Here is a 10,231-nt window from a genome sequence, read left to right on the forward strand (position 1 = left end):
GGCCAGTCTTCAGCAAAACTAAAACCACTCTGCTTCTTCAGCCTTCCTAGTCTGACAATGTAATACTATCAAACCACAATCAAATATAATAAAGACAACATTGGATGGATAGATCAGTACCATTGGTTACAGCTGTTAAACAGTTTCATTCTTGGCGCCACATAGAAACAAGCCAGTCACATCAAATAAATCATGGCTTTTTTTCTTTATCACAACTCACTAAGTGATGTTAATTATGGTCCTTGTCAAACACGTTTGGTAAAGGCTATTTACAGTGTACATGGCTGAGCATGCACTATTTATAGTTACAAAGATACCTGCCAGTTTATTACAATAGAATTACACAGTGCCTGAAAATGGTGAAACATCTCACACGTCATTTAAATCAATACAGTTTCAAGCAGAAAACGTTCCTTATTTGACCACAATTGCAATAATTACATGAAAATTCTTATAAAAACATGAATCCTCTTCAAGAAATTGATGCATTCTACACACTACAGGTTAAGGCAGTAAAAAAGTGTATTCCTGATAACTGGAGGTCTTGACAATGTCAATTAAAGCTGTCTCAGTCTAGTTTTCATTCTCCACCATATAGTCAAAGTTCGTGAATGATTTCATTTTTAAAGTCAAAAAATTGTTAGCAACTAAGAGTTGACACTGGAAAAAAGTAACTGGTAGGGAAAGGAAAAGTTAAGATTTCGCCTGAAAGCTTTCAAATCATAAACAAGAGCATTATTTGTTAGTTTGAACCTTAAATTATAAAACAAATATAGTTTACCCTTCTTAATTTAAAATATACTGTACTTTGAACAATTCAAGTAATGTAAGACTATCAAAAATAACTTCATATGCCATACAAGGGTCAATTGCATTTTCAATTAAGAACTTAAAAACTGTAAACTAAACCATGCCAGTTTAGTTACATAAATGCTAAATGACTTTTTATTTGCACTTGTGAGTCCTTTAATAGAAACTGTTACCAACAAATATGTAAAGATATGGCAGATTATGCATTTGATCAAAGCACTTTAAGCATGAAACAGATCTCAATGGTAGAAGTCCGTGCATAAGGCCCCTCTCTGGCCAGAAGCTGTCACCCCTCGCGGCGGTCGGATGGGGCACAGCTGCTGTAAATGGGGCACTGCTGTAAAACCAGGAGGGCCTGCCTTCTCCCACTAACAGCATTCTCCTTCAGCTGAAGAGTCTTTCTCAAGTGTCTTCTAGCACTGTAGTATTTTCTGCTGACCTCTTAATTTCATAAATTAACTTTCCTTTGATTCCATTTTTATGGTGGTTGTGTTCACAGTTTTGTTTTAAAAATTGGTTTAAATTTATGTAAAACTCTGTACATGTTCACAAATTATTGCATAAACAGCATAATCTTCAAGACAGTGTTTGCAAACACATGTCCAATTCAGGAGAAAAAAATTCACGTTTCTCGTCTGGCTTTTTTCTTCTTTTTTATTTGTTTGGGAGATTCCCAATTAGTTTCAGACTTGGCTAAAAGAAATAAAGGGGAGTAGAGAGATGAAAGTCAGGAAAAATAAATATTGTTATGTCTCAATAATATTAAAAAACGCCTTAAAATTCTTAAATTTTATGTTTTCAAGTCCTAGCTATGAATTATTAAGTTGGCCTACATCTGCTTCCCTCCTTTTAAGCTCTATGTATTACCAGGTTTGCCTCTCCTGATAATTCAACCAGACTTTTTTTTTGTTTTTTGAGACAGAGTCTCACTATGTAGAGTTCAGACTGGCCTTGAACTCAATGTAGCCTAGGATGGACTCGAACTTGAAAATCTCCTTCCTCAGTCTGCTGAGTGCTGGGATTATAAGCATGGGCTACCATGCCTGATGTCAACCAGTTTCGACTAGAGAAACTACCATTTTCTTTTTTGAAATGGGGTCCTACTACGAGGCCCAGGTTGGTCGTTCTCTCAGCTGCCTGAGCAGGATGCAGAGTCCAGCTGGAAACCACCATCTGTTATGGCTCAGTGGAAGCGATACAACTCTGAACACTGAAGACAGCCAAAGGTGGAAAGAAAGAAAAAGGTACAGAACTTGTGGTCAATCTCTTAAAATCGCGTGCAAAGAGAAATGCAGAGGGATCAGACAGTCAAGCAGGCAGGCACTGAGGTGACATCTTTTTCCTTCTCGTGGTACTGAGGACTGAATCCCAGGTCTTCATACTGAGCTACATCTCCAGTCTTTTTTCATTTAACTTGAGAGAGGGCCTCACTAAGTCACTAAGCTGCCCAGGCAGAGCTCAAACTTTTGATCCTCCTGCCTCAGCCTTCCAGAGTGCTGGGATTACAGGTGTATACTACTGCACCCAGCCAAGTCTTTGTTCTTCAATTATTTTAGGAACCTGGCCCTCAAACTAAAGTCCAAAAGATTCCAAGGCAGCTAGCACTTGCACAGGAAGGAAAGGCTTGTTCATTAACCCTTTAGGCTCCTAAGACCACAACCTTCACAGATACATAAGAAAAATGTAGACGTACAGAAGGATGCAAAGGAACTGAAAAAGAGGGCTGCTTACTCTGTGAAGGAGGCACACTATTTTGCTTGGTACTTGACTTGGACTTATCGGTCTCCTGCAGCATCGGTGGCACTTGGGAAGAGCTCTTGTCAGAATCACTTTTTGCTGGGGGAACAGATGGCTCGGTGGGAACAGCAGGTGGAAGCGTCTTCATAGGCTATTTGGGATAAAATTATCTCAGAGTTTCTGTAAAATTTTCCAAATAACACCATCACAGTAATATCTAGGCCATTTAGTAGCAAGTAAACACTAAGATGGGTTCCAAGTAATTTACCAGCAGAAACAAAGCAACTCATGTCTGCCCTCTAGAGAGACAACAAATAAACCAGGTGTGACAATACTTATCAGATAGGCTGGGTAAAGATAGATGAAGGTATAAAATGGCTCTCAAATAGTGAATCATTTCAGTTTCATTAACTTTTACACTCTCCTGTTTCACTATAATAATAGTACTTTTATATTCTTTAGTAATTTAATGGTCTGTCCACTTTCCACATGAACACAATTTTTTTTTCTAAAGATAAAGCAACAAGCTTCTAAATGCCCAGTGGTCAGTACTCCCCTATCTTCTTCCCAACAGGGAGCGATGTTTCAGACGGGACCAACACTGGCTTTGGTTTCACAGCAGCACTGTGGGCACCAGGTCCGGCCAAATCTAGACTTATCTGGGTGGTATAATTAGAACGCTTGTAAAAGGACCCACAGCCCCACCTCACACACTACACTGAACCCAGGGAACTTGGCACTGAACTTTAAAGCTGGGGAATGCGGCTTTGATGCAAAGGTCTTGGGTTCAATCCCCAGGACTCAAATAAAATGCAACATAACACCAAAAACCTCACCGAGGAGGAGCCACGAGCGAATGTCAGACCAGGTAATGTTAGAAATGCTAACATCTAGGGTGCCCGGAGGCAGAGGGGAGTAGGCTGCCGCTGCCTGTGACCATTGGTCTGAATTAGAAATGAGGGCAACACTGTTTTTCCAGGCTCCACAGGTGTACAGTACAGTTAATTCATCACTGGGATCTTGTACCTTTATATGACAGGTCTTGGTTCTCATTTTTTCCCCTTGTCCCTGTCAAGAATGCACAATGTGAAAAGGACACAAGGCAAGCGATGTGAGCCCAGGTGCTTCTATCTGTGATATCTGAGCCCCGTCTATGCCGCTGGGTTTTCGATCTCTCTCAGTGGTCCCTGTATTTGTTTTATTACACTTTACATCTTCTTCCTTCTCTATATTCTCACTTATGTTAAATCACGGAAAGTCTCCAACATTCTTTTCAAGATGACATCTGAAAATGACTTAAATGCACCTTGTTATTTACCACGAAACCTATAAATACAAGAAGACTGCATCCTTTAATTTTTTCCCTGTCCCTGTCAAGAATGCACAATGTGAAAAGGACACAAGGCAAGCGATGTGAGCCCAGGTGCTTCTATCTGTGATATCTGAGCCCCGTCTATGCCGCTGGGTTTTCGATCTCTCTCAGTGGTCCCTGTATTTGTTTTATTACACTTTACATCTTCTTCCTTCTCTATATTCTCACTTATGTTAAATCACGGAAAGTCTCCAACATTCTTTTCAAGATGACATTTGAAAATGACTTAAATGCACCTTGTTATTTACCACGAAACCTATAAATACAAGAAGACTGCATCCTTTTACCTCAGCATTTACTTAGGGGATTTTAAGTATCAAATTCAAATAGGATGTATGATTGAAACTGTTTTACAAATTCAATCACCAGTAACTCAGTTTGTCAAAAGCTGTTTTCTCAAATATGAAAGTCCCAAAAGGTGGGATGTTTCATCTGTTTTGCTCTCTACTATCTCCCAGCACCTCAGGTAGCTTGTGGTATACAGTGGGTTTTCAATAAAATGTTTTGAATGGGCGAATAATGAACCTGGCAACTCTAACAGAATTCAACTGTCACTGGCCTAAACTTTTCAGCCAACGGTCTCGCCCTCTGTTTTCTGAGCCAGGTTCTCACTACGTAGTTCAGGGTGGCTTTGCACTAGCAGTGATCTTCTGGCTTCGGTGCCCCAGTGCTGGAGTAACAGGCGTGCACCACAGCACCCAGCTTACTGCTCTCTCCTGCTACACTGGCATCTTCCACAGAACGTGCATCACTCAAGAATTTGCTGCCAGATGTTACATTTTGAGACTGAACTGGTTATATGAAGGGCTGTCTGAAGTGGGTAGACTGGCCCTGGCTTCAATCCCTACATACATTATGTTTTTCCTGTTTACTATTCCTGGGGATTTTAGCAACCTCAGGACAGCCTATGGACAAAGGGGACTGCTGTACAGTGGCTCAACTTCTCAAGCTTCATTTACACAATGGAACTTACCTTTCTCCCCAAGATGTTTTGTGGTCTAGTCAGTGCATTTTATGAAATCATTTTTTTCCCAGTACCAGGACTCGAACTCAGGACCTTGAGTTTGCCAGGCAGGTGCTGAGAGCTAAATCTCCAGCCCAATTTTTTTTCGTACTGGGGATCCAACTTGGGACCCTGTGCTGCAAGGCAGGCGGTGGCACCACTGAGCTAAATCCCTGGCCCCATTTAAAATTATTATCATAGTGCTGCAATTAAACATAAGGGTTCATTCAATTCTTGAGTCAATAAAAGTATTATTAGTTAAAAGTTACCTGGCTATTTTTGACCAGTACTTCGGGTGGATCACTAGTGCTCATGGTCTTTGAGGAAAAAACTTTTTCTTGTTTTGGACGGGCTTTAGAGGTATTCACTGAAAGCTCTTCTCTAATCTCCTTTTCTAATTCTGTGTCCTACAGAGGAAAGCAGTCAATTAGATGATAAAAATTATTCACACTCTACTCATAAAAACCCATTTTGCCTTCTGTCCTGAAGATGACTTCGCCAAATAATTTCATTTCAGAAGCTGTCCAAACAACTTCTGGAACATGTACTTATCACTCCTGCTGTATCTAAGGATAATGCCTTAGAGTTGTGAATGAAAAAACATTACACACACATCCCAAATGGGAATTATTCCAATTTATTAAACTTATTCAAATAGAAAAAAGAAATTAATACATATTCTATTAAAAAGCACACAAGGAACCAGTTGATACCTGAAATAAAACATTTTAAATAGTCCTTCAGGGAACAGAATGTTTGCATATACAGAGCAGAAAGGACGCCAATAGAGAATCCCAAGACTGGCCAGGCCGTAGCCTGCAATATGATTTCAGGGACAAATCATGTGGTTTTCTAAGCCTCAGTTTTCTCAACTTTAAAGTTTCCCAGGAAAAATTTAAAGGTTGTACCTAAGATAAGCTTACATGCTTTCTTTTCTTTTCTTTTTTCTTGTACCAGGGATAGAACTCGGGACCTTGGGCTTAGGAGGCAGGCGGCGGAACCACTGGGCTAAATCCCCGGCCCTTTGCTTTATTTTCCTTTTGCTTCCTCTTTTTTTTTTTTCAGTCTACTGGGGATAGAACCTAGGTCCTCACTCATGCCAGGCATATGCTCTACCACTGGGCAGCACCCCCAGCTCTGCCCAAGTAAGCTTCAGTGTTGTCCATTCTTCCTCTTTTTTGAGACTTTTACAAAGTCTCAACAAAGTAATCGCTACGGTTTTACGTGGATGCCCCCGAAGCCTGAGGCCTCACCAGGGGGTGGTCCACTCAGTTTATGGGACGTCCGTCTCCTCTCCTCCGCTTCCCTGCTGCTCTGCCATGAACTTTCCCCTCTGCCTCCCGCCAGCCTACTATGGACCAAAAGCTCTACAAACTGCGAGCTGAAATACACCTATGTTCTTAGGCTGTGTGCTGGAGATTGTGTCTCAGTGACGAGAAACAGACAATAATTCTAAATCACATTATAAGGATCAGGTATGTACGTGCAATAAATACGACAGGAAAATTACTGTGAATTGTATTGTTCTTTAGCATAAACACACATATAAATTGTAGTCATTTTGATTTTTTGTAAACAAGATCAATTATCACATAAAATTATTTTGTGCTTAAGGCACAGGAGTTAAGTCTTTTTAACTGGCTTAGATAATCATACATGCATCTATCAAATACTGCTATTCTATCAATCTTGTTCAGGACAGTAGTGGGTTTAGATGGTAATTCAACATGTGATGTGAATTTAAGCTGAGCAGGTAGGTAGCTGTGGCTATACAGAAGGCTTACAATCTCATAAAATTATCAGAAGACAGCAGTTCATGGTCATCCTCAGTTGGACTTTGAAGACTCCAAACACATATCACAACTAAAAAGAACTTATTCCAAAATATGAACTTTTATGAATAGGATACTACTTGCAATGTCCTACGTAGAACTTTTAATTCTTTTTTTTTTTTTTTTAAGATTGGGTCTTGCTATGTACAGAAGTTGAGGCTGGCCTCGAACTCACTATGCGTCTCAGGCTGGCCTTAAACTCGAAGCCAGCGTCCTGGCTCAACTTCCTAAGTGCTGATATTACAGACGTGTTGCCATCACGCCTGGCCTTTAATTTAATTCTTTAAACAACCTAGGCAGTTAAGTAATTTGTGGAAAGAAAAAACCAACAACAAAAAAGCAAATGGGAGGATGGGAGTCTGGATACAGATCAGATTTCAAACTTAGAATACTTTATTCAGGGCCGGGATTTAGCTCAGTGGTTCTACCACCTGCCTTGAAAACGCAAGGTCCCGAGTTCGATCTCTAGTACAAAAACAAAACAAAAACAAATGAAACTCTCCCCAAAATCCCCTTTATTCACTATAAAACTTATCATTTTTAAAAAGGATTACCAGAATAAATGTGGAGTACTCATTCTCTGATCTGACATCCCCCACTCTCGCCCCCAAGTGAGGATTAACCCAGGGCCTTGAGCACGCCAGCCAAGTGTATGATGGAGCTCCATCCCAAACCCTTAGTACTCACGATCTCAAATGCTTGGGACTAGGAATGATGTAGATTTTGAAGTTTTGGATTTTGGAACATTTGTGAGGATGGCAGTGGTCAAAGAGTTTTAGATTTTTGGATTAGGTACATGTAACGCATTAATGAAAATTCAACATGTCAATGACTTTTGTCAGTAAGCTGAATATTTCAGAAAATATCTATACAATTTCTTTTAAGTTTTTTTTTTTTTTTGGTATGGGGGATTGAACTTGGGACCCGTGCTTGCGAAGCAGGCAGTGGAACCACTGAGCTAAGTCTCCGGCCCTATACAATTTCTCTTAAAAATAGTGCCACTAAATCCACAACCCAAAAATAGCATCAGTAAAAAGTGCTAGTTACTTGTGAGCCATAGTTTAACTCACAGAAATTGAAGAAAACCTTGGCTAAAATAGATTTCTGGTAGAATTACTAACAAAGAGTATCTGCCAATAAATATCATTCAGCTCCAACTAACAAGACAACCACATTGCGTTTGTAATATATTTTAATTTTTCCTATTAGCCTAAGCCGTGTTACCAAACAAACAAAAAGAAACCCCACAACAAAGTGGACACAGGGCACATGTCTGTAATCCTAGCACTCTGGGAGTCCAAGGCAGGAGCATCAGAAATTTGAGCCTCAATTTAGCAACATAGTGAACCTTGCCACGCCCCCCCAGAGTGAGGATGTAGATGGATACAAAGGCCCCAAATTCAAACCCCGATACTGCCGAAAAAATTTCATCAGTTGTAATAAAAATAGAAATGAAACTGTATTTCTAGTAATTTTACATTTGAAAATAAAGTACCTTTGATTTCATTTATTGAAAACTCAATGTTTTTTTGCCAGATAGAAATCAAAGAAAAGTGATTAAGAGAGCCAGCCCACGCCTGTAATCCCAGCACTCAGGAGGCTGAGGCAGGAGGATCACTGTGAGTTCGAGACCAGCCTGGGCTACATAGTGAGTTCCAGTTCGCTCTCAACTACATAGTGAGACCCTGTCTCAAACAACAACAACAACAACAACAACAACAACAACAACAACAACAAAGAAAAGTGATCAAGAGATCACAAGGAGTGATGCAAACAGTGTTTCAGATGGTTAAAGGTAAAAAATGCAGGGCAGAATACTAAATGAAATAACCAGTAAACTCAGAGTTAAGTAACTGGGTTTTCTTTTCTTTTCTAAGACAGGGTCTTGCAGTGTAGTTCAGGTTGGCCTTGAACTCACTACATAGTCTAGGCTGGCCTCAAACTCATGGTGCTCCTCCTGCCTCAGTTTCTTGAGTGCTGGGACTACACGCGTACACTACCACACCCAGCCACATGGTTTTTCTATTGTGCTAAATGTTACCTTCCAGTTTCAATTGTGTATGTGTGAAATACGGTACCTTTCCTATTTTACCATTTTATAATAAAAATACATGTAATTTTGAATTTATTTTTGAATTTAGCTATATATCTGATGAATTTTTAGAATCAATAGATTTTTTGACAGTATTATACATTAATTTTTTTTTTTGGTACCAGGGATTGAAACTCAGGACCTTGCGTTTGTAAGGCAGGCGTGGTACCACTGAGCTAAATCCCCGGCCCACAGATTAAATATTTTCTTTTTTTTCTTTTTTTTTTTTTTTGGTTTTTTTGAGACAGGGTCTCACTATGTAGTTGAGACTGACCTGGAACTCACTATGTAGCCCAGGCTGGTCTCCAACTCACGGCGATCCTCCTGCCTCAGCCTCCTGAGTGCTGGAATTACAGGTATGCGCCACCATGCCCGGCCAGATTAATTTTTAAAAATATGATTTTTCAAATGCTTTTCAATTAAACCTGATGTCTTTTTAAATTTTTTTTGGTACCGGGGCTCAAACTCAGGACCTTGTACTTATGAGGCACGCGCAGTGCTACTGAGTTACATCCCTGACCCTATAATGTCTTTTTTTTTTCTTTGACATAGTGTCTTGCTATAGTTCACACTTGCCTTAAAAAAACCCAATGTCTTATGTTGTCACTTATCTCCACAAAATCTTAGCATCTATGCACCACCTTTTACCTTTTCAGCAGGTGTGTAATGAACACTTATTGTTTTGGTATTTTACCTGTGCAAGAGAGTTATCTTCACCTTGCTTCTTCTTTTTCTTCTTCTTTTTTTTAGATTTCCCAGTTGTAAGAGCTCCCTCTCCCCTTTCTTTATCGTCATCTGAAACCTGAAAATAAAAGCAAACACACTAAGTGAACTAATTGGCTAAATTTTTATTATTCAGAAAATTAATAATTTTTCCAGTACCGGGGATCGAACTCAGGACCTTGGGCTTGCCAGGCAGCTGAGGCTCAAATGAACCCTGACCCTATTCAGAAAGGTATTATGAAATAATTTCACTCACTAGGTTCAATCTTTATCCACCCAAATCTAAGCATTAGTAATGAGTAATAAAGCCAATTAAAAATTAAAATCTATTAAAAATGTAATGAAGTATACAGACCTTTATTACACTGTCTACAGTATACTATTTTTTTATTACTCATTACAAGATTAGAGAGTTGTATAAATTTTCATGTTTTAAAAACTCACTGAACAGGTAATTCTTTTTTTTTTTTTTTTTTTGGTCCAGGGATGGAACCTGGGTCCTTGTGCTTTTGAGGCAGGCAGCAGAACCACTGAGCTAAATTACTGGCCCTAGTAATTCTGTTTTTAAAAAATTTTTTGGGGGCCAGGGATTTGGCTCAGTGGTTCTGCCCCCTGCTTGGCAAGCGCAAGGGCCTGAGTTTGATCACCAGTACCCAAAAAAA

General features: G+C 39.6%; 1 protein-coding gene across 4 annotated transcripts in view; it reads right to left on the reverse strand.

The window, feature by feature from the left end:
- Positions 1-1,309: 1,309 nt before the first annotated feature.
- The window catches only part of Mtdh (metadherin), a 47,695-nt gene continuing 38,773 nt past the window's right edge, over positions 1,310-10,231 (reverse strand). For all 4 annotated transcript variants that reach the window (XM_010619580.2, XM_010619582.2, XM_010619581.2 and 1 more), the window contains 4 exons: positions 9,541-9,648; positions 5,192-5,329; positions 2,542-2,698; positions 1,310-1,503 (listed from right to left, as the gene is read on the reverse strand). In XM_010619580.2, coding sequence (XP_010617882.1) covers positions 1,433-1,503; positions 2,542-2,698; positions 5,192-5,329; positions 9,541-9,648 — 474 coding nt within the window. In that variant the 3' untranslated portion in view covers positions 1,310-1,432. The remainder of the gene's footprint in view (positions 1,504-2,541; positions 2,699-5,191; positions 5,330-9,540; positions 9,649-10,231) is intronic.

The sequence above is a fragment of the Fukomys damarensis genome, unplaced genomic scaffold (assembly GCF_012274545.1).
Source record: "Fukomys damarensis isolate Sample0158 unplaced genomic scaffold, DMR_v1.0_HiC HiC_scaffold_5, whole genome shotgun sequence".
Lineage (NCBI taxonomy): Eukaryota > Metazoa > Chordata > Mammalia > Rodentia > Bathyergidae > Fukomys > Fukomys damarensis.